We start from the raw sequence: 24,982 nt of genomic DNA on the forward strand, positions 1-24,982 counted from the left end.
ATATCGTTTTCACAATGTTTCAACTGGTGATTCACACCGTTTCATATACTTGCCAACTAGGGCTGCGCAATATATCGAAATTATCGAAATATTGCAAATGTTCATATCACGATATGCATATTGCAACGGCACGCAATATCTGAATGATTTTAATTGGCTACTTCAACATTGTGAAAAGTGTACGTTATAGGTCGATATAGCACAGAATAGACTGGGCTCACGACAGTAACTTATGTGACTTGCTTGACGTTAAAGAGTTATTAAACGCAATAACTTGCAAAAAACAACTCCTTGCAGTCTCGCGCTGTCTGACACACACACGAAACACACTCTGAAAGCATGTGATCCCTTTCAGTTCTGTTTCGTGCCTTGTTACACACTCGATCTGTCAAATACACACAATATCATGTCAAAATGGCTGTCTTGACGAGTATTCATGTAAATACATTCGGTTATGCTTTAAAAGAACAATATCAGTTGGGGAAAGAAACTGAATGCGTGTCAATAGAATCTGTGCATTATGTCTTAAAGTGACAGCCTGCTAATACAGTAAACCTGCCGCTGTCTGTCAAACAACAAAAGAACAAGAGAATCACTTTTTGAATAACCTTTGTAGCTTTATTATGTATCCGTTTATATTTAATCCATTTACATTTACATTTCTGCATTTAGCAGACACTTTTATCCAAAGCGACTTAAAACTGAGGAGTACAGGAAGCGATCCGTCGTGAGGAGGCAGCGAAACACAGAAAGTGCCTGAAGTACTAAGTTTTGGACATCGCACAGAGCATCACACACTAGGGCAGGGAAGAAGTAAAGGAAAATAAGGAAAAGGAAAGTTTTTTTTTTTTAAGATAAGGTTAAGTGCAGAGGTTAAGGAAGAGGTGAGTTTTCAGCTGTCGTTTGAATGCTGTCAGTGATTCTGCAATTCGGATGGAGTTGGGAAGATCGTTCCACCAGCAGGGAATGGTGAATGTGAATGTTCTGGAGAGGGATTTTCTGCCTCTCTGTGATGGTACCACAAGCCGTTGCTCCTTAGCTGAGCGAAGGCTTCTGGTGGGGGTATAGGGGGTATAGAGTGAGTCAAAGTATGCGGGAGCTGAGCTCGTGGTGGATCTGTTAGCGAGCATAAGTGCCTTGAACTTGATGCGAGCAGCGAGTGGTAACCAGTGCAGAGAGATGAAGAGTGGTGTGACGTGGGCCCTTTTGGGTTCGTTGAAGATAAGACGTGCTGCTGCATTCTGGATCATTCGGAGCGTTTTGATCGCACATGATGGAAGTCCAGCCAGAAGTGCATTGCAATCGTCAAGCTTAGAAATGACCAGGGCCCGGACAAGAAGCTGGGTTGCATGTTCTGTTAGAAAAGGTCGGATCTTCCTGATGTTGTGGAGCGCAAACCTGCATGAGCGAGCTGTCTTTGAAATGTGGTCTCCAGGCAACCTTGAAAGACCTACCTGTGATATAGGACTCAAACCAGTGGAGTGGAATCCCTGTGATGCCCAGTGATGAAAGGGTGGACAGAAGAATCTGATGATTGACCGTGTCAAAGGCAGCAGATAGATCGAGGAGGACAAGGACTGATGATTTGGACTCAACTTTAGCAATCCGCAGGGCGTCAGTGACCGACAGTAATACAGTCTCTGTGGAGTGCCCCCTTTTGAAACCTGATTGGTTGGTGTCCAGCTGATTATTCTCTGAGAGGAAAGATGAAACCTTTTTGAAAACATCTCCTTCAAGTGTTTTTGAAATGAATGGTAGAAGAGAGACAGGTCTGTAGTTATCTACGAGTGAAGAGTTTAATGTGGGTTTCTTAAGCAGTGGAGTTATCTGAGCCTGCTTGAATGTGGTAGGGAAGATGCCGGTGCTGAGAGATGTGTTGATGATGTGTGTGAGTGCTGGTAGGAGTGTAGGAGAGATGGTTTGAAGGAGATGTGAGGGAATGTGATCTAGAGGACAGGTGGTAGGATGGCTGGAGAGGACAAGTTTAGATACTTCTGCCTCAGTGAGTGTAGCGAATGAGGAGAGATGATGTTCGGCTGTGGATTTGGCTGATGTAGAATCCTGTGTGTGGGGAGTGGTGAGAACTGACCACTGATGGTTGTTGTTTTGTTTGTGAAGAAATGGGCAAAATCATCGGCAGATAGAGAGGTGGTGGGAGGAGGTGGAGAAGAACAGAGCAGAGAGTTGAATGTTCTGAAGAGTGTGCGTGAGTTTGAGGTGTTGTTGATTTTGTTGTGGAAATATGAAGATTTAGCTGCATGGACTTCACCTGAAAAAGATGAGAGCAGAGACTGATACTTACTCGGGTCGGTTGATTTAAGCAATTTCCTCTCTGCTGCCCTGAGTTTGGTCCGGTGTTCACAAAGAACATCAGATAGCCAAGGGTTGGAGGGAGTAGTACATGCTGGCCTAGAAGACAGAGGACAGATACTATCTAGACAAGAAGTTAAAGTGGAACATAAAGTGTCTGTAGCGGTGTTAACATCCATAGTGGAGAATTGTGTGGATGAGAGAAGAGAAGATGACACAGCAGAGGAGAGAGGAGAAGGAGAAAGTGAGTGCAGGTTTCGCCTGAAAGTAACTGGTAGAGGGGCTGGTGGCGCCTGAGTAGTAAGTTGTAGATTAAATGTGATGAAGTAATGATCTGAGATGTGAAGAGGTTTGACCAAAATGTTATCTGTAGTGCAGTTGCGTGTGTAGATGAGGTCAAGTTGGTTACCAGATTTGTGGGTATGTGTGGTGTTGAGGTGGGTGAGATCAAAAGAGGCTAGGAGTGAGTGGAAGTCTGCAGCATAAGGTTTGTTGGTGTGAATGTTGAAGTCACCGAGGACTATAAGTGGGCTGCTATCCTCTAGCAGGATGAGGACAGCAGCACATCCAACTCCTCAACAAAGGTGCTTAATTGGCCAGGAGGGCGGTAAATGACTATAATATGGGTTGTAATGGGAGATGTAACTGTAATAGCATGGTATTCAAATTAGTTGTTGTTGCATAGAGAGGTGTGTGTTGAGTATTTCCAATTGTTAGAAATGAGAAGACCTGTGCCTCCACCCCTTCCAGTGTGGCAAGGGGTGTGAGAGAAAGAGAAGTTGTTAGAAAGAGCAGCAGGGGTTGCTGAGTCTTCTGGACGGATCCAAGTCTCAGTTAAGGCCAAGATATTAACCTTCTCGAGTCGGGCTCTCTTTTTTTCTTATCAGTGCCAAAGAGACTCAAATAACTCTGTCGTTTTTTATCATTCAGGCAAGTGTTATACATAATTTCAATCTGTTAAGTTTCTATTTGTTTGTGTACAGTCACAATAAAAACAAAATGTTTTGCTTTTTGCAAAATAAAGAAAACACACAATGTGCGATCTGCAGCCTCTCTGTCAAAGACGTTCATTCAGATAGTCTTCAGAAAAGGAACTCTAGCTTAGTGAATACTTGTCTCACAAACATGAGACATATGTCTAAAGAAACGATGAAATGTCAGGTTTTAAACAATGTAAACCAAATTGAAAACAAATATTCTGTGTTTATGTAATCTGGTTGAAAAGCGATACATGTCTGTCACCCGCGATCCACTTCATTAGTGCTAATGCGACCACGCCCACGGATCGCACGCTCTATTGAGATTCAAATACTGACGATCCCCGCATCAACGCCCACATCAACTCATACAAACACATCTGGTGAACCGCTGTAACGTTACTTCAGATACATCGTTTTGAGACGCGTTTGAGCAGTAATCCTGGATTTATTCTCCTCATGCAAAGCTGTCCATTTCTTAAAGCAAAGGACTCCGCCGCTGATTGTAAGGTCAGTTCATTCTGTTAGCATCTGTGAATATTAAACGCAAAAAGACCGTTTAAATATTAATCCTGTTGCAACATTAAATGTCATACACGCAAGACTGTTTAGACAAGATTGATTTGGCTTGTTTTGGACAGATTATAATTTGTTTATTGTAAAAGAGCCTAGTGTCACATCAATAAAGCTTTTATTCGCAAATGTCTGCTCATATGCTATAAATATAGTACCAGTCAAACGTATTTTGCTTCATATTGATGTTTAAATATTATAGCCTAATGGTATTTTTTAAATTTAATATCAAAGTAGAGTTTTGTTTTGTAGAAAGTTATTTTTTTTGTTTTGTAGAAAGAGAATTGCTTTCTTTAAAGTGAATTTTGTTTTGTATACATTTTTGTTTTGTATAAATTGTATCCTAATTTTCATTATTTATTATTTAATTTTTTTAGCATGAGACTACTTTTAAAAACATAAAAAAAATAGTACAAAAAATTTAGAAAAAAAATCTCTTCTTAGTCATTTTTGTCTTGTTTCTAGTCTAAATATTTAAACATTCTTAAATCAAGACGCATTTACTAGATAAGTACAATTTTCAACTAAATAAGAAGAGCACTTTTTTTAAAGTGTAGTCAAATCTTTTGATAATTTAAAATATAATAGGCCTTTGTTGACTACATTCTAAATAAATGATTCTGGAGTTTGGTTTTGTAGAAAGTGATTTTTTTGTTTTGTAGAAAGAGAATTGCTTTCTTTAAAGTGAATTCTGTTTTGTAGAAATTTTATCTTAATTTTAATTATTTATTATTTATTTTTTTTAGCATGAGACTACTTTCAAAAACAAAAAAATAATACAAAAAATGTAGGGGAAAAAATGCTCTTCTTAGTCATTTTTGTCTTGTTTCTAGTCTAAATATTTAAACATTCTTAAATCAAGATGCATTTACTAGATAAGTACAGTTTTCAATTAAATAAGAAGAGCATTTTTTTGCTCTCTCAGTCACACACCTGAAGCTTATTCATTATGGATCTCATTATGCCGCTCATTAATGTGGGCTATTATCTTCTTTTGTGCTCTCAGGTGATACTCATCATTATTCATTAGATATCACGCCTCCTCGCTTTGTGAAAAAAAACAGTCTTACAAATTTTAAATCAGTGTATTGTTTTATGTGAATGAGTAGGCTCAATGATTCTCACATCAGTTTGAAGCAAAAACCCAATGAAAATACACCATGGAGTCAAAAGTCTTGTGAAAACATATCTATTGTGTGTTTTGAGGCCTTAATTTAAAAACAATTTTTTTCGTTTTTTCAAAAATCATGCATAAACATTTTTCTCTCAAAAATACAAGCATGTACATACATGTTGCTTAGATATTATGGTAGCCCAGTTTGTGCTGAATACAGTGTAATTACACTTTTGCCATTAATATGTTTATAAGCAACTGGACAAAACACAAATGAAAGAGCATGTCAAAACTTCTAAAGGGCCCCACAACAGCTCAGACTCCAGAGGGTTAAAATATAATAGGCCTTTGTTGACTACATTCTAAATGAACTACAAAAACATATATTTCCTTTGTTCTGTTGCTCTCTCAGTCACATACCTGAAGCTCATTCATAATGCAGGTCATTATGCGTTCTTTTGTTATCTCAGGTGTGATACCCAGCCTTATTCATGGTTCGTTCACACCTCTTCGCATACTGGCTTTGTAAAGAAAAAGTGTCTTACACATTTTAAATCAGTGTATTGTTTTATGTGAATGAGTAGGCTCAATGATTTTCACATCAGTTTGAAGCATAAACTCTAGGCAACAACACCCATTAATCAAAAGTCTTGTGGACACATATCTATTGTGTGTTTTGTGCCTTAATTAAAAAAAATAAAAAATTAAACCACGCATAAACATTATTCTCTCAAAAATACAAGCATGTACATACATGTTGCTTAGATATTATGGTAGCCCAGTTTGTGCTGAATAAAGTGTAATTACACTTTTGCCATTAAAGGGTAACTTCAGTGATTTAGCATTAAGCTTTGTATTTAAACTGGGTAATTTATGCAGTAGAAATGTGAAATTATTAGTTTGGTGCCTTCTAGACTGAGAAAAAACAGAACATTTATTATTGTCTCATGTGGATGAAAGACAACAACTCCCAGAATGCACTTGCTTCGCTGCTCTACGAGGCCACTCCGTACACCGTCGTTTTGATCTTCCATTTCGTTCAGTTAGAGAATAAACACTACAATTAAAAACTGAACGTGTCTTTTGAATAAAGTGTGAGTGAGCCGAACGAAAGTCACGGGACAAACGCAGCAGTGTCAGATTTCATTCCTCACGAAGAGCTGAGCAGAGCTGAGGTAAGCGCCAGTCGGGGTTCAGACTCCTAGGGGTTAAAAACACTCTTTTGTGCAGAACTACTTAAAGGGGTGGTAAACCACGATTTCACTATTCTAACTTTAGCTAGCATGTAATGTTGCTGCTTGAGCATAAACAACATCTGCAAAGTTACAACGTTCAAAGTTTAAAGCAAAGGGAGATATTTGTTTTTAAAGAAATCAGTTTCTAAGGACTACAGCAAACGGCCGCTAGGCGACTACAGACATTCCTCCAGGGTTGGTGACATCACCAGCCTCAATATTTACATAAACCCCTCATCCGAGAATATTAAATAAGGGGGGGGTGAGGCCATTTTGTATCGCTGTTGTTGTGGTATAGTTAGGCTGGAGTGGTGTTGCTGCAATGCCGACGAAACGCTGTTATTTTCATCCGGATTGCAGGTCTGGGGTACTTGCTTTGTTCAGCCTTCCTAGGGACGGGGGTGCGATATGCATGTGTGTATTAGACAGAGGGGCCCATCATAAAGCACGAGACAGACAGGGTCGGAGGAGAAGACTGAAAAATGTGACATAATGGACAATATTCATCCATTGCAATTCATGAGCAGCGGTTCAGCGAGACAAACACTGCCAGTGTGAATCATGCACGACGGGCGCGCCTCCCGCTGCACATTTCACGGAGGAAAACATCCACAATCTTTGCGAGTTCAATGCAGGATTTGCACAACGTCAGCTGTGCGAGACAAACACGGCCAGTGTGTGGATGCACGACGTGCGTTAAAATCTTAAAATCTCAACAGCGAACTTGGCATTAGTGTAAATGATTCTTTGATTAGAGCTTTTATGTATTATTTATCTACAGGCATGCTAAACATGGTTCTGTTTGTGATTTGGCTACTAGTAAAGCCAATGTTTAGTGTTCGTTTTGGGTTAATAGTTCTTGCGACAGATATTTGGCTATAATCGTTCTAAAAATACAAAGTGCCATTCAGTAGCGATCACTATAGATCCGCAGTCTTTACTCTTGAGGACTGAACAGGTTCTGCTCGATCATCTTCACTAAAATGTTCTGGGTCTGATTCGGGCTCATATGGTTTTATTGACGCCATTGTTTCTAATACTGACCAAAGCACAGCCTCCAGGTAAGGGGCGTGGCGTTTCCGACAAACGTGCACTGCGGTTAGCGAATCACAACACACTGGGCCATCTAACCAAACTGAGCCCATTGCGTATTTTTGAGGGACCAGCTTCATACAACCCGGAAAGCATCAGACCGTTTTACAAGGAGGGACAGAGCAGTGTAGAATAAAGGTCAAATATATGAAAAATAATGCAATTTTTTTTAAAAACAAAGCATGAACACATGTTACAGTGCACCCCACAAACACAATACAAGCCTTCAAAAGAATGTGTTTTACCACCCCTTTAAACCCGTCTCCAGCGTGATGAGTCCGATTCTTCAAATATTCTGATCTAATGAATGCCTCATCGACACGACATCCTCAATAAACCCGTCTCCGGCGTGATGACTCAGATCTTTCGAATATTCCGATCTAATAAATGCATTTTTTTAATGCGTTTAATTTTTTTGATTCACACTTATAATAATAATAATAATATTTACATTATTGTTTTCATTTTGTGCAATATCTTTTTTTTACATGCGTTTTTACATTTTGAAATCAGTTCTTACAACAGAAATTAATAAATCAAAAACTTACTTTAGCTTTTCGTCTGTAGTGATTTTACTTTCGTCCATCCAAGGATGCTAAGTAAGGTACTGATTGGTACTCACGTCACTACTGACGTTGTGATTTTTGGATCACACATCACTTAAGGTGCGGTTATGATTACATCAGATGACCACCTTCCCCCTCTCTTAGTTTGGGACACTAGTCAAGATCTTTTACCTTGGCTGTATGAGAAAAAACTCCAAACAGGAGGCTGTCCAATCATTTAGAATGAATATAAAGTGGGGAGAGTTGGTTAGCTGATTTATCTGAAAAATTTGTGAGATTTCTAACTTGTAGAGCCTTCTGTATTATCAGCACAAGGAAGACACATTATAATAAAATACATTTTATTTACAAAAGATAAACAAGAATAACTAACACCACTACTAAATGAATATAATGAATGATAAAGGAATAAAGTGCATAAGATGCATAAAAACTACATGTGATTAAGTTGAGTGTGGCTATGGAAGAGTTGCGTTATCTTATGGAAAGATAAACTGTTGTTTCTCTGAAACTAAGGTGAAGAACCTTATTATGCAGCAAACAAATAAACTAAAGATTATTTGTGATTAACTAGCATCAGTTATATACCTCTAATGTAAATTAGAAAACCATATACTGATAATATACAACAATGCCATGTTCTCTGGAAAGAGGTTTGGTTAAGTGATATTTACGTTCCACGTGGTTGAGTAAGCAGGCCAATGGCGATGATTTCTTCCACTGGTTGTGCTGGGTGACAATGCAGTGGGGAAAGGGCTGGAATCCGTTTCAACAGCCTTGAACACGAAGATCTGTGGGATGCTGATCTCCTGGAGCACCAAAGGGTCCTAAAATCTGAAACACGCAGATGAGGCCCTGAAGTAGGTGCAGAAGGTCCTTAATCTGGAGCACGCAGACAAAGGAACCTTGAAGTGAAGGTTTGCTTTCCTGAGCTTAACCTTGTTGCAAATTTCTCTGTCTTCTGCCTCTGTGGGCCAGACACTCAGAACTTGGTCAATCTGCTTTGGTCTCTCTGGCGTGGAGACTCGGGGTGTGCTATAATCGTCACTGTCTCGCTGGACTAAAACTTTGAACATAGTGTTTGTTAATGTCTCTTTCCTCACAGGCTGAAGGCTCAGAACATGGTCATATCTGTTGCTGCCTCACAAGATGTAGACTCAGATCCTCTGATCTTTTGTTGTCACTCTGGATTAACCAGATGTTAAGGTCTATCTGTTATGTCTCTCAAAAGGGGAGACTCAGGGCATGTACCTGTGGGTGGGAAACATGTGGGTGGTACACATGTGGGTGGGACTCTGGTTCGGCCTAGGCGCCCAAAGACTCCTGCTCCGCCCAAGGCTCCGGACCTGCCCTGGTCTCCTGCTCCGCCCAAGGCTCCAGACCCGCCCAGGTCTCCTGCTCCGCCCAAGGCTCCAGACCCGCCCAGGTCTCCTGCTCCGCCCAAGGCTCCTGACACGCCATGGCCTCCCAAGGCTCCTGACCCACCATGGCCTCCCAAGGCTCCTGACCCGCCATGGCAGCCCACGGCTCCACCCTGGAGGCCCCCCAGCCAGTCAGACCCCAGTGCTCCCGCCCCCTGTATAAGTCATCTATAAGTCATAAATGACAAGGAGGCAGCCTCACGCAATACAAAGTCAATGGAGAGCGTCTCCTGCTCCGCCCAAGGCTCCAGACCCGCCCAGGTCTCCTGCTCCGCCCAAGGCTCCTGACACGCCATGGCCTCCCAAGGCTCCTGACCCACCATGGCCTCCCAAGGCTCCTGACCCGCCATGGCCGCCCACGGCTCCACCCTGGAGGCCCCCCAGCCAGTCAGACCCCAGTGCTCCCGTCCCCTGTATAAGTCATCTATAAGTCATAAATGACAAGGAGGCAGCCTCACGCAATACAAAGCGTTGGATTGTCGTGCCCCCCCCCCCCCCCCCCCCCCCGCAGTTAAGAAATCCTCTGATCATATGGATATGTTTGCACAAGCTCTGCAATTTGCCTCTATCCAGTCACATCACGTTTATTTATAGCCTACTACTTTATAAAATATTGCTTTAAAGCCACAAATACCACATCTGTTACCTATAGTCCTACTGTAATTGAGACATTTATTTTAAGAAATTAATCACAAACATCACAAAAAGACGCACAGAGAAATTTAATGTCGGAGCAGGATTTGAGCAAACAGCGATTTACCGGTTCACACGCTCGCATGCTCTGGTTGACATGGAATGACACTACTGTTTTTTTCCTGAAAATCGATTGCAAATGTGAAATTGATCTTATACAACAGTTCAATAAACAAGTTAATATTGTGTTACATTTTAGAGACTTCATATTTTATAGTTTATATTTTCTGTTTTTGCTCAATATATATTAGTTCTGTCAAACAATTAATAAAAAATAACCAATTAATCACACATTTTTTCTGTAATTAATTATTAAGTAACAATTAAAAACATTTTATATTTTAAATATTTGTTTAATGGCATCTTTTTATGAATGAAGGCCAGTATCACTCTATACTAATATCTGTGGCCAGACAGGTAGGAAATATACAGAAATTGTATAAAGTTACTTTACACTCTTCACTGCATAAATTTGATTAACATTAAGAACAAACATCACAGCAATTGTTTTATTAGGCTGCTGTCATTTTAAGACCTGCCACTGCTGAACATGATGCGCATCTCATTTTTATCACAATAACTCTTTAAGTTAATTTAAGAAGTTATTTAACTCATTTAAGACTGCTCTTATGAGGATACTCGACAAAACGGGCATTTTGGCAAAATTCTGTGTTATTGTTTGTTCAAGCGTGAAAGAACTCGATATTGGCACCCATCTTTCTATGCACACGATTCTTGTGTGTGTCACACAGACACATCATTCACAGACAGCGTGTTCTCATTTGTCTTGTGGTGCTTGAATGGTTTTAAAGCATTTGCTTGAATAAGAGTGGGATGATATAAGCCAAATGTCGGGAAAAACGGATGCTGCGTCAGTTGCGTTAAATATTTTTAACGCTTTAAACTGAAAAAATTAATTGCATGCGTTAACACGTTAATTTTATACTGCATGTCCCTTAATGAACAATGTTTTCTAAGCTTATTTAAATCAACTGCTCAGGAAATGGAATAACTGACCCATGGCAGGGGTGGCACCCCATCATTCCCCCCCCCACCCCCCAACACACACACACACACACACACACACACAATTCGTACCCTGTTTATAATGATTACAGTGACAATGACAGTTGCACTTTTGATTTAGATCTCACATGGCAATAAATAAAATTGTCTTTCAACAGAAACACGATGAGGAAATTACTGATCTGCGAAATGACTTTGCCAGACAAGTACGAGGTGAAGTCACTGTCTTTATAATTTTTTTGACTGTTTTTTTGTTGTATAGAACTACATTTGAGTAGTTTATAACACATGTAAACACATGAATACTTGCGTTTTCAGTCTCAGGCTTCAAGATGCTATATGCAATTTTATATTTATCATTTATATTAATATATTTATCATACATTTTACATTTATATTTTATTTGCCACTTTTATACTTTATATACAAATAGAATTTAGCAGCTTGAAGCTATTTTGTGTAAAGGCCCTTTCACACAGGACAGTCGTGAGTTTCTAATATATTTTTAATAGGAGATGTGTGGAAAGCAGCAAAACACGGGTGGTTTCACTGGCGGCACGGAGGTGGTGCACAAGCGGTGCTCGTGCCAAAGTCCTGCATGGGTTCGGGTACCCGCGAATATTGCTGAAACGGGTGGAAAACGTCCTACTGTGACGGGTGCGGGTCGGGTCGGACAAGGGAAAACACGGGTCTAAATGCGGGTTTTAAACAGTCACGTGCAAACGAATATAGGCCTATATATAAAAATATATGCATGTATATTGTAAATGTGTTCCTAAAAATATGCATATACAAAAATATGCCTTGCCTGTATTTCAAGTTGATTTAATAATTTCAAATCCATATCAGTTTATTTGTGGCGCGCACGCGCGATCTGCCTGCACTGCAGTCGTCAAGATGGATCATGAGGAGTTGAAGAAAAGATAGCCGCAAATGATAACGGTGGTAACAAAACCAAGCACAAGCAGTTCTATCGAACAGTCTTTTTGTTATGTTTCCTGAGTTTGGTCTCTTAATAACACTGTCTTAGTACATTAAGCCACGTTAAGCGTTTTCTTACAATGGTTTTCTATGGGAGGAAAACGCTTAACGTGTAATTAAACGCGTTGCGTTTATATTCTGGGCTCATCTGATTTTTTGTACATAGTATACGCTATTAGTATTATGTTTACTGAGTTTGGTCTCTTAATAACAGTGTCTTACCTACATTAAGCCACGTTAAGCGTTTTAAAATGTCCCGGCTGAAGTTGTCCTTGTGTTAATGGTCGTGTAATAACTTCTGTACGCTGGCAATAAACATTTTTGTAAGTGCGTCTATAACAGGGGTGGGCAATTCCAGTCCTCGAGGGCCACTGCCCTGCAGAGTTTAGCTCCAACCCTAATCAAACACACCTGAACCAGCTAATCAATGTCTTCAGGATTACTAGAAGGCTACAGGCAGGTGAGTTTTATCATGGTTGGAGCTAAACTCTGCAGGGCAGTGGCCCTCGAGGTCTGGAATTGCCCACCCCTGGTCTATAATGTGATATGCTAAACTGGTTTTATTGCGGGTCGGTGTCGGTTCTATTTTATGCGGGTCGGGTGCGGATTTTATTTAGTGCTGTTGTCGGAAAACGGGTCGGATGCGGTTTTAATCACTGCGGGTGCGGGTTTACAAAATCTGACCCGTGCAGGACTCTGGCTCGTGCACCCAAAATCCTGCTGCTTTCACAAGCAGTGCTCTGTGCGCCAGGTGCCGCCAAAGATAAAAAATTGGGAAAAAAAATTGTGAGCTGCAGTATTGATAAATAATGGATGACAATAGTTAATAGTTGAATAATGGATGGCACAATGACAACAAACGCAGAGATTTCCATTAATATTTTGTTTTGCTGTTGTTGATTGTTCAGAGAAAAAGGGGCTTTCGTGCCGCATAGTTCTAGGAACTATACACCAGGGTGGTTCCCCGAGAACTTAAGGTTCCCCCAGGGCAATTTTCCTGGTTGCTTTCGGACCGCCAACAGAAACTCTAAAGTGACGCAAGCCGGCCAACAGTAATGTCATTTCAGTGCAGTATTCCACAACGTAAACAACAGGAGAATGGAGGACACTGTGATCGGAGCTGTGTTTTTGATGTGTATACAGGGTTTCGTGATAATAGAATGTACACGCATAAGTAAGGCAATGGAAAAAGCATATCGGAGAGCTAAGAGACGAAATCTCTTACCACAACTTGCATTTCTACATATGATCGAGTCTGAGAAAAGAGCACAACGCCGCAGACAAAGGCGACAGGTAAATGCTGTTAACATTAATTTCTTTGTTTATGTTTTGTAACACTGTTTCGTGTTTAATTAATAACTACACAGGAACAAATGAGTAATGCAATATTAATTGTGATTACTTGAACGTTATCAAGATCTTCACTTTAGAATTAACCCTTACGAAAATTGTTTCGGTACAAAAAACTTTTTTTTTTAACCTGTGTTTACCTATGGTATTTGTGTATTTATACAAATGGTAATCAATATGGCAAAAACATGGTTTTACTATAATAAAATGTCTCGGTTACGTATGGTAACCCTCGTTCCCTGAAGGAGGGAACGGAGACGTACGTCGGACGTCACAGACGAATTGGGATCACTTCAGGGAGCCCCTATCAGCTTCAAGATATAGAGAACAGGCCAATGGGCCATTGGCGGGCACGATTTGCATCTCGCACTTCGCCCTGCACCGCGGGTACAAACAGGAAGCAAGAGTAACGCACTATTGTTTTTCACTGAGGAGCCAAACTAGTGACTCGGCCATGTAGTGATGGTACAGCAACTGTGGCGACGGGACGTACGTCTCCGTTCCCTCCTTCAGGGAACAAGGGTTACCATACGTAACCGAGACGTTCCCTTTCAGTCGGTCACGTTCGACGTACGTCGGACATCACTGACGAATTGGGATCCCTTTGGAAAACACCACAGTCACTACCACTTCCAGCGCCCAGCGAAGAGCCCCTCAAACCCGTCTGTTCCGGGCGGGAAAACTCACGCAGGGAGAGTCACTGCTGCTGTTCCGCAAGACCCACTCAGCAGACTATTGCACTGGGAAAGCGTGCCCAGAGGGGCTGCTGTGGAAGCCACATCATGCCCAGAGGGAGTTACCATGTGGAGAATACACGTATGGACTGGCCTTGGGCAGTACAACATACGGAAGTCCCAGGGGTGGCCCCGGCATTTGTAGGCGGGGGAACAACACAGCACTGAGACGGCAGAGGAGCTCTGCCGAGGGAAAGACACGGGCTCTCCGTAGGGAGCCTTACCGTGGAAGAATACACATATGGGACCACCGTGGGGGTCACAACATATGAAACTCAGCCTAACACAAGTTCCACCAATGGACCTCCGCGGGTTGCGGAGGACTCGACAGGGTTCGCCGTTCTGGGGAACTCGACTGAAGCAAATAAGCGCACGTATCCGTTCCAAGAGAAAGGGCATGGCGCAGCAAGCCGACACTTAGAACGGGCACTTCGGTGTTACTGACTATGGGAAGTGAGCACACAGGAAGATACCGGCTCTACACGGAGGCTATAAAATCTAGCAAACGTGTTAGGTGTCACCCAGCCCGCAGCTCTACAAATATCTGTCAGCAAGGTGCCACGAGCCAGCGCCCAGGAAGAAGCTACACCCCTGGTGGAGTGGGCTCTTAACCCGAGCGGGCAGGGCACGTCTTGGGTTTCACATGCCAAGACGATGGCAACCACTATCCAGTGGGCCATCCTCTGCTTGGAGACAGCCTTTCCCTTCTGCAGTCCTCCGTAACAGACGAAGAGCTGCTCTGAGGTCCTGAAGCTTTGCGTTCTGTCCACGTAAGTCCGCAGGGCGCGGACGGGGCAGAGAAAAGCTAGGGCTGGGTCTGCCTCCTCTGAAGGCAGCGCTTGCAGGCTCACCACCTGGTCCCGGAAGGGAGTGGAGGAAACCTTGGGCACATATCCAGGCCGGTTACATGAGAGGTACCAGGCCCGAATTCCAGGCACGATTCGTCGACCGAAAATGCCTGCAGGTCCCCTACCCTCTTGATAGAGGCCAATGCAGTCAGGAGTACTGCCTTCAGAGACAGAATTTTTAACTCTGCTGACTGCAAAGGCTCAAAGGGTGCTCTCTGTAATGCAGTTAGCACCAGAGTTAAGTCACAAGAGGGTATAGAAGGAGAGCGAGGCAGATTTAGTCTCCTCGCCCCCCTCAGGAACCTGACGATCAGATCGTGCTTACCTAAGGACTTTCCATCTACCATGTCATGATTAGCGGCGATAGCGGCAACATAAACTTTGAGGGTGGAGGGAGACAGCCTTCACTCCAACCCGTCTTGTAGGAAGGAAAGCACAGAACTTCTCTGCGAGAAGAGCACCAATCGACAAACAGGTTCCACTTCGACGCATAGAGGCGCCTTGTAGAGGGAGCTCTAGCGGAAGTGATTGTGTCTACCACAGCCTGCGGTAGGCCACATAGAACCTCCGTGTCCCGTCAAGAACCAGACATGGAGTTCCCAGAGGTCCGGACACAGGTGCCATAGGGTGCCCCGTCTCTGAGTCAGGAGGTCCTTCCTCAGAGGAATGGGCCAAGGAGGTGCTGTCGCGAGGAGCACTAGTTCCGGGAACCAAGTCCGGTTGGGCCAATACAGAGCGACCAACAGGACTTGCTCCTCGTCCTCCCTGACGTTGCACAGTGTCTGTGCAAGAAGGCTCACTGGGGGAAACGCATATTTGCATGGGCCCCGGAGCCAGCTGAGTGCCAGGGCATCCGAGCGGCGTTTTGAAGCAGCCCCGCGCAAGACAAACTGCTAACAACTCAGGCAATGATATGCCATTGCAGTTGAGGCCCCGTCCACAGACCCAAAACTGCAAGCCCGTTGTACGTTGCCCCCCAGCCGGTGGATGAGGCATCTGCCTGGACACTTGTTCTCGGGGAACTCCTGCCCGAAGAAACGAAGGGTCCGACCACGGGCTGAAGGTTTGGCGGCACCTCTGTGTTACTGAGACAAGGAGTGAGCCGCGCTGCCACGCCCATCTCAGACTCGGTCAGACTCAGCATTGAAGCGTTCCTTTATGAAGCAATCCGAGCGGTGTTACTGCGGCTACGGATGCCATATGCCCCAGGAACCTCTGAAAATATTTCAGTGGTGCCGCTGTCCTGCGTTTGAACGAATTCAAGCAGTTCAACACAGACTGGATGCGCTCTTTGGTGCGGCATGCTGTCAGACCGACCGAGTCCAGCTCCGTACAGAGAAAAGATATCCTCTGCGTGGCGCAGAGTTTGCTCTTTTCTCCATTGACCTGAAACCCCAACCGGCTGAGGTGCCCCATGCTCTCTCATGGGAGCAAGAAAGACACGGGGCGACAGGGACAGCTCGAAGGGTAAGACTCTGTACTGATCCCTCGAACGCAACGCGAAGGAACGGTTTGCGTCGAGGGAAAATCGAGACATGAAAGTACGCAACCTTCAAGTCGATCGCTGCTAACCAATCTTGGGGACGGATGCACCTGAAGATGCGTTTCTGCATTAGCATTCTGAACGGCAGCCAGTGAAGGGACCGATTCAAGAATCGCAGATCCAAGATCGGCCATAACCCGCCGCCTTCCTTGGATACAATGAAGTACGGGCTGTTGAACCCAGACTTCATATCGGCTGGAGGGACCGGCTCTATCGCGTCCTTCGCCAGTAGGACTGCGATCTCTGCCCGTAGCACAGGGGCGTCCTCCTTTGACACGGAGGTGAAGTAAACGCCCCTGAACTTGGGGGAGCGCCATACGAACTGAATCGCATAGCCGAGTCTGATGGTACAGATGAGCCGGCGAGACGGGCTGGGAAGCACTAGCCAGGCTCCCAGAGACCGCGTAAGCTGGACCAGCGGCACCACAGCCGTACCCGCAGCGGGGCAACGTAGCGGCGTGCACGGACCCGACTCGGATGGCATAGTAGCGGCCCGAATTGGGGTCTGAGTGTGCTGTTCAACACTATACACTCTTAGAAGAAAAGGTTCTATCAGGCGCTACGTATTTGGAACCCCTAAAAGGTTCTATATAGAACCCTTTTTAAGGGTTCAATCAAAAGATTTAGGAACCTTTTAGGGGTTCATTCATTATCATTTGTTTTGTCCTTTCCGGATTAAATATTTAATATATTGACAAACATCAAGACCCTAAAATGTAATTCACATAAAAAAGTCACCCATGAATACTGAAAAAAGCACACCCAAAGTGCATAGAACTAGTAATTTATTTATATTAACAAAAATAATTACTATTCCTGAAAGAATGCTACTGTAATTTCAAGTATTCAAGGCTTTAAATGTACAAATCAACATTAAAACATCAAACATTTAAAAAATATCTCATAAATAATGAAAATAGAGTTTAACCTACATCTACATAATACAAAATAAGTCCATAAAATTTACAAAATTACATTAATCTATCACTAATAAATAATGCAAATATACAGATTCATCTAAATTCACATCAGTGTTAGAAAAACATCAAGTCCCTCAAAACTACAAATCCATATTAATATAACAACTCACAATGGAAATATACTGATATAGAAGTACTTCAAATCTACAAATTCATATTAATACCACTCATAAAGAATGTGAATACATAGATTAAAATTCAGATCAGCATTTCAGAACATCAAGTACTTCAAATCTACACATTTACATTAATATCACTCATAAAGAATTGTAATTACAGATTCAAATTCAGATCAGCATTTCAGAATAACATCAATCGCCTCATATTTACAAATTTACATTAGCACTATTCATGACATATCAAAGTATTATGATAATTGATGATATATTTTGAGCACTGGGACAGACAGTTTTTTTTGGCTGCTGGAGAGTTTAAACATGTAGTGCTCAACAAAATTTATCGTGTGAGTGATGTGCTTGGGGAATTCCACACTGAATACGAAATAAGTAGCAAAGAGGCACTCCATTACCTCCATCACATCCATTTCTGCACTCACAATGTTGACACCCTCCATATTGATGCTGGCTCTTTTTGCATGGAGGGGGTTTGAAGCTTCATGAAAAACTATAGTCGGAGTTGGCTTTACTGATTCCTGCAAGTTGGAAAAACATATAAATTATTTGTGAAATAACTTAGAATACAGTAGTCCCAAAAGTTAAAATTCCATCAAAAATTATCATTTAGTCCAGTGTTTCCCAACCTTTTTTCAGTCATGGCACCCTTTGAAAATGTTCTTCATTTTGTGGCACCCCCTCGCATACGTTACGCTAGGGGTATAACTGTACAGATTGCTCACAGTTCGGTTTGTATCACGGTTTTAGGTTCATGGTTTCGGTACGGTTCAGTATTTGCTATGTTCAGGGAATACTACTGTCAAATAAAAATAAAGAAAATAATAAGAACAAATAATTTAAATACAAGCAGCAGCACAAATAAATACTATCGAGTAAAGATACTAATAAAATAAACGATGCTTTTCAGGTACGTCTAACATTAGTTTTCAGGTACAGAAATTGATCAAATGTAAAATAACTTAAAGATTATAAATTAAAGATTAATCCTATTAAACTTACAAAAGCTATTCAATCAAGAGCAGTGAGTGATATCCTTTGTTGTTTGACATTAAACAGACAGCAGTAAAGGTTACTGCCCCTTTAAGACCTAATGCATGGATATGCGTCGTCTTTCTCGACTGTATAAAGTTTACTTAAGGCATATACAGACTATGTCTGCTAGAAAACTCATCTAGATGGACATGTTGACATACTTTTTGTGTGAGTTTGTCCGTTCAAGAGCAAGACTTGAAAGAGAACTCAATATTTGCGTGCTGTGAGACGTGTGCGCGCTTTGCACTGGTCATATTCGAACATACGGCAGAACTTGCATGCATTGAACAAAGTTTACAAAGAGAGAATTATTTGAAAAATTTGAACAAAATAAATTATTTGAAGGACTTTTACACGGCACCCCTGCTCTCGTCAGACGGCACTATCTGCAGTTAAAAATTAAGCTTAGGATCAGAAAACAAGCACAACAAAACTTACCGATGTAACGTTAGTAAGGCAACTTGTGACACTGTCGCGGTTCAGGCTCTTTCGTGTTTTAGTGTAAATCCGCTGTAGAAACATTGACAACTTCATTACTAATGGGTTTAAAGCTTATAACAAGTAAATTACTTTAAAAAATCGATGTATTTCTCTGACTTACCACAACAATATTTCCGTCAGACCATCAATTTAAATCAGCAGATGGGGATCAATCTCCTCTCGACCGTTGGAATTCAAAAAAGTGCACTGCACTCGCGAGACAGTGCTGCATGAATATGCTCGCGCAAATGCAAACAAATTGTTTACTTTGTGAAATTAATGAAAATAATGAGTTTATTACTTCTTTTTGTTCAACAGATAAAAAATTTAAATCCATAATGCAAAATTGTTAGTTGCGGTACAATAATTTCACATAAATGAAGAATGAAATGAAAGAGCAGCAAACAAGGCTAAGTAAGACAAGACGAAAGCCTATTCAGCTATAAATGGCTTAGAATGAGCCCTGTTTGTTTTTGTACTGAGTAATTTCTTGTTATGATAATAATGATGATGATGATGATGACGACGATAAGGTCAATATAGGGGTGTGCGATATAGCTAAATCGTCTGGGATAATATTGTATTTTTTGTTTTAACGATGTGCGCTTTAACATTATCAAGTATATTTCAAAAACTAAACAAATCGTGCCTACAGAGTGCACGCATCTAGGCTAATGTAAAGTTAAATGATGAAGTCTAGTGTTATACTAGTGCGCGTGTGCATTTTGAGTGCGTTCTTTCACTGCATTATTCATTGTATTCAAATGCATTTATGAATGCATTTTAATGATCACAAAATTCAAGATATGGGGGTTAGAAAATGTATATATTTATCTAATTTTATGTAGTTAATCAATATCACACGAAGAGTGCCATTTCAGTTTTTCTCCTCCAAAATTCAGCATGATTAAAATGTGATATTAAGTTACCACAACAGTTTAATAAACAATAATTTAATTACAACTACAAAATGTTGCAGAATAATGTAGCCTGATATATGAATGAATAATAGCCCAAAGAACCGTTGTGCCAAAAGGGTTCTTTCTTGTCATTATAGAACCTTTTTAGCATAAAAAAGGTTCTTTGGAGTTGAATAAAGAACCCTATGGTTCTATATAGAACCCCAATGAACCCTTTTTTCTAAGAGTGGTATACCTGCTTCTGCTGAGGTGGTGTGCGAGTGTGGGAAGGCCGCTTGTGTGCGTCCCCACAGCTGGCCCCCCCTGCTGGCGATTTGGAGAGGCACCAGAGGGTGACAAGCCATGGGAGCGTCGTACACACTGGCAAGCGCACTCTCCGATTGAAGGAGGGGCTGAGCGTGGCAAGGCTTTGTGGCGTCACACACGGCCTGCCTCACCTCCTTAATCAGTGGGGAACAAGAGCGGCGCACCGCTGAGAAGAGGGAAATGAGAGTGGCGAGGCTTTGTAGCGTCACACACACTGCCATTCTTGCCCTCTTGTGGGGAGGGTAATGAGAGCGGCGAGGCTTTGTAGCGTCACACGCTAGGTCCCCTTTTTTTTTTTTTTTTAAGGACCAGCAATCCCATCTGTAAGCTACCAGCAGGCATGTGCGATAGTGAGCATGGCCGTGAGACGGCACACGGCGCACTGAACACTCAAGCCCTTGAGTGAAAAAGGCAAGATGAACAACGCGCTGACGTGGTTATGCTCTCATGAGAGAACATAATCCACCCACAAACACAGTCTCAACATGCTTGCGATGCGATAGAGGAGTGGGGGGCCCACGGAGATGTACTCGGCTGGGAAGCCTCACTGTAATCCTCAGGTCACCCAGGCTTATCAGCCAAAGTAGCCCCTTTTCTGGTGCACCAGAAAAGAAACTAGATCAAGGTATAAGCGAAGGGACTCAACCCCGTTTGAGGTTTCATAGTCTCGACCGCGCATCTGAAGCGCCGAGCAACGCACGCTGGGTTGCCGTGACAACCCGCACTGTCACCAGGCAGCTAGATGGCACACGGCGCGCTGAACACTCAAACCCTCACGAGGAAGATGAGACGAACAGCATGTCAACGTGCTCCCGTTCCCCTGAGAGAACATAGATCACCCACGAACGCAGTCTCAACATGTTTATGCGAGAGGGATTGTGCCCGTCAGGACAGGAAACAACCACATCCAGAAACGCACGGGTGGAATGACGTCTTGAAAAAGACGCAGTGTCACACCCGCATTGCTCTTTTGTGAGGAAACGCTCTTTCAACAGTGCTGAAGCACCCAGGGGAAGACCGCGGCAGCACACAGGAGAAAAGCACTGAGACAAATGCCCTCACCGAACCGACAGTTGCTGTGAGAACAGCAGTTTGTTATGCAGATGCAGCGGTGAGCACGCGGTTGCGCTGATTGTGCCTTTTCACCAACACAAAGCGTCCCTCTCGTTCTCTGGAGTATATCTCTTGTAGATAGGCTATCTTTTAGAAAAGCAGTCTTGCTTCATCAACGCCATTCGGCTCCGAAGTGAATAACAATAGTGTGCTGCTCTCGCTTCCTGTTTATACCCGCGGGGCGGAGCGCGAGATGCAAAATTGGCCTGTTTTCTATATCTCGAAGCTGATAGGGGCTCCCTGAAGTGATCCCAATTTGTCAGTGACATCCGACGTACGTCGAACGTGACCGACTGAAAGGGAACCAAGTTTTTTTTAGCATATTGATTACTATATGTTTAACCATACATTAATGTGTGCTTACCATGGTTTAACAAAAAAAATGTTTGTAGTAAAACTACGGTCAATATTCATAAGGGAGTTCTACATTTATGTTTTACATTAATTATGCACCTCTATATAGTACTCCTTAGTAGTTAATCAGAATTTCTTGATTGGCAATAGTTACTAGATATTAATTATGTACTGAATTATATGTACTTGAGTACCATTATCAAAGTGTTACTGGAAATTCTAAAGAGGATGATATAGCTTACAACAAATGCCGTCCTTCGGATGAGACGTTAAAACCGAGGTCCTGACTTTCTGTGGTCATAAAAAATTCCAGGATGTCCTTCGTTAAAAGAGTAGGGGTGTAACCCCGGAGTCCTGGCCAATTTGCCCATTGGCTTCTGTACATCATGGCCTCCTAATCATCCCCAAATACTGTTTGGCTTCATCACTCTGTCTCCTCTCCACCAATAAGCTGGTGTGTGGTGGGCGTTCTGGCGCAATATGGCTGCCGTCGCATCATCCAGGTGGATGCTGCACATTGGTGGTGGTTGAGGAGATTCTCCCCTTCTATATGTAAAGCGCTTTGAGTACCCAGAAAACCGCTATATAAATGTAACTAATTAGGGGCCAAGCACCGAAGGTGCGGGCACCTATTGAAATCGTTCGATTTCTTATTATTATTAGGGGCCAAGCACCGAAGGTGCGGGCACCTATTGAAATCGTTCGATTTCTTATTATTAGGGGCCAAGCACCGAAGGTGCAGGCACCTATTGTAATCGTTAGATTTCTTATTATTATTATTATTCCGCCACGAAGTCTATGGCAGCCCATAGAACCGCTTGTGGGAAAGTTATGAAATTTGGCACACATATAGAAGACAGGCCCAGCATTAACCACACCAATTTTGGAATCTCTAAAACAATCCCTCTAGCGCCACCACCTGTCCAAAGTTTGACTCATATTTGTGCTAATAACTTTTGAACCATAAGGGCTAGAAACAAAATTCTTTTTTCCTCTAATTCCTTGGCTCAAGCCAATTCGATTGCACCCTATGACGTCATTTTCCGTCATAATAATTTTCCCGCCATTTTTATTTAACCGAATAACCTACTTTTGCAAACTCCTCCTAGGCCATTGCTCCAATTTGCACGAAAATTGAGCCAGATCATCTTCAGACTCTGCTGACAAAAGCGTATTAGACTCGAGATGATTAGTCAAACTGTTATTGAACAACGCTCAAATTAATTTGACAAAGTGCATGCAAAAATGAAAGTCAGGCTTTATCTCTGAAACACTTTAGCATATTCTTACCAAACTTGGTGTGTGTTATGCCAACCATGACTTGAGGCTGCTTGCAGCATTTCGGCGCAGTGCCACCTAGTGGTCCAGAGATACAGAAATTTGATATTTTTGATTATAACTTAAGAACGCTTTAGCCAAATATCACAAAACTGGTCTCTTTAGAGTCGGGGCATCACGCCGAGTCAAACCATACCCAATTTTCCCATATCAACCATTTTGGGCGTCGGCCATTTTTAATTTTGTCAGAAAGTGCTATGTTTTACAAACGCATTGGCGTATCGTTACGAAACTCGGTGTGTGTCTTTGTCACCAAGCCCTGAAAGTACACAAAAAGTTTCAAGGCAGCGCCAACTTGTGGACAAAAGTTATAGTGAATTTGCCAATAATGCTAATAACTTTTGATTAAATTTGACTATTGTCATAAAAATGGTTTCAATATATTCCTTGGGTCATGCCAAAAACATAGATCCCAATTTTGCCATATTTGGCCAAACATTCTGTTCGCCATTTTGATTTCCTTCAGAAACCTACTTTTTCGAACTCCTCCTAGACTATTTGCCTGATTTTCACCAAAATCGAATCGTAACATCTTCAGACCATGACAGCAAAAAGTTATTAATTTCGTGTCAACAAACAAAACCGTTTTCATATACTGCAGCGACAAAGTTGATCCATGATGCCAAAATGACTCTTGAGGCTGTATCTCTGCAATGCTTCGACATACTGACACCAAACTTTGCCTTTGTCATTGTCATCTCACTCTGACCACACCACATCAATTTCGTTACTGCGCTACCTATTGGTCAAAAGTGACAAACCATTAAATCATATTATTAGTGACTGTATATATGATTTTTCAGCCATTTTTGCCTAAAATCATCTTAAAATGCCTTTAATTGCTCATTGTTTCAGTTGGTCTAACCCTCCCAGCCATGGTGGCATGTCTTGTCTTGTTCTTTGCGCTTGGCCCCGTTAATGGCTGCTCGCAGCTATATTTAGGGGCCAAGCACCGAAGGTGCAGGCACCTATTGTAATCGTTAGATTTCTTATTATTATTATTATTATTCCGCCACAAAGTCTATGGCAGCCCATAGAACCGCTTGCGGGAAAGTTGTGAAATTTGGCACACAGATAGAGGACAGTCCCAGCATTAACCACACCAATTTTGGAATCTCTAAAACAATCCCTCTAGCGCCACCACCTGTCCAAAATTTGACTAATGTTTTTGCTAATAACTTTTGAACCATAAGGGCTAGAAACAAAATTCTTTTTTCCTCTGATTCCTTGGCTCAAGCCAATTCGATTGCACCATATGACGTCATTTTCCGTCATAATAATTTTCCCGCCATGTTTAATTAACCGAAAAACCTACTTTTGCGAACTCCTCCTAGGCCGTTGCTCCGATTTGCACGAAAATTGAACCAGGTCATCTTCAGACTCTGCTGACAAAAGCGTATTAGACTCAAGATGATTAGTCAAACTGTTATTGAACAACGCTCGAATTAAATCGACATAGTGCACGCAAAAATGAAAGTCAGGCTTTATCTCCGAAACACTTTAGCATATTCTAACCAAACTTGGTGTGTGTTATGCCAACCATGACCCGAGGCTGCCTGCAGCGTTTCGGCGCAGTGCCACCTAGTGGTCCAGAGATACAGAAATTTGATATTTTTGATTATAACTTAAGAACGCTTTAGCCAAATATCACAAAACTGGTCTCTTTACAGTCGGGGCATCACGCCGAGTCAAACCATACCCAATTTTCCCATATCAACCATTTTGGGCGTCGGCCATTTTGAATTTTGTCAGAAAGTGCTATGTTTTACAAACGCATTGGCGTATCATTACGAAACTTGGTGTGTGTCTTCGTCACCAAGCCTTGAAAGTACACAAAAAGTTTCAAGGCAGCGCCACCTTGT

At 42.2% G+C, this 24,982-nt stretch overlaps 1 protein-coding gene across 2 annotated transcripts in view; it reads left to right on the plus strand.

Annotated features, from left to right (window-relative positions):
• The window catches only part of drc4 (dynein regulatory complex subunit 4), a 114,212-nt gene that overhangs the window by 21,561 nt on the left and 67,669 nt on the right, over positions 1 to 24,982 (plus strand). For both annotated transcript variants that reach the window (XM_079825215.1, XM_079825216.1), the window contains exon 5: positions 11,166 to 11,220. In XM_079825215.1, coding sequence (XP_079681341.1) covers positions 11,166 to 11,220 — 55 coding nt within the window. The remainder of the gene's footprint in view (positions 1 to 11,165; positions 11,221 to 24,982) is intronic.

Source organism: Gobio gobio, assembly GCF_949357685.1.
Source record: "Gobio gobio genome assembly, chromosome: 9".
NCBI lineage: Eukaryota > Metazoa > Chordata > Actinopteri > Cypriniformes > Gobionidae > Gobio > Gobio gobio.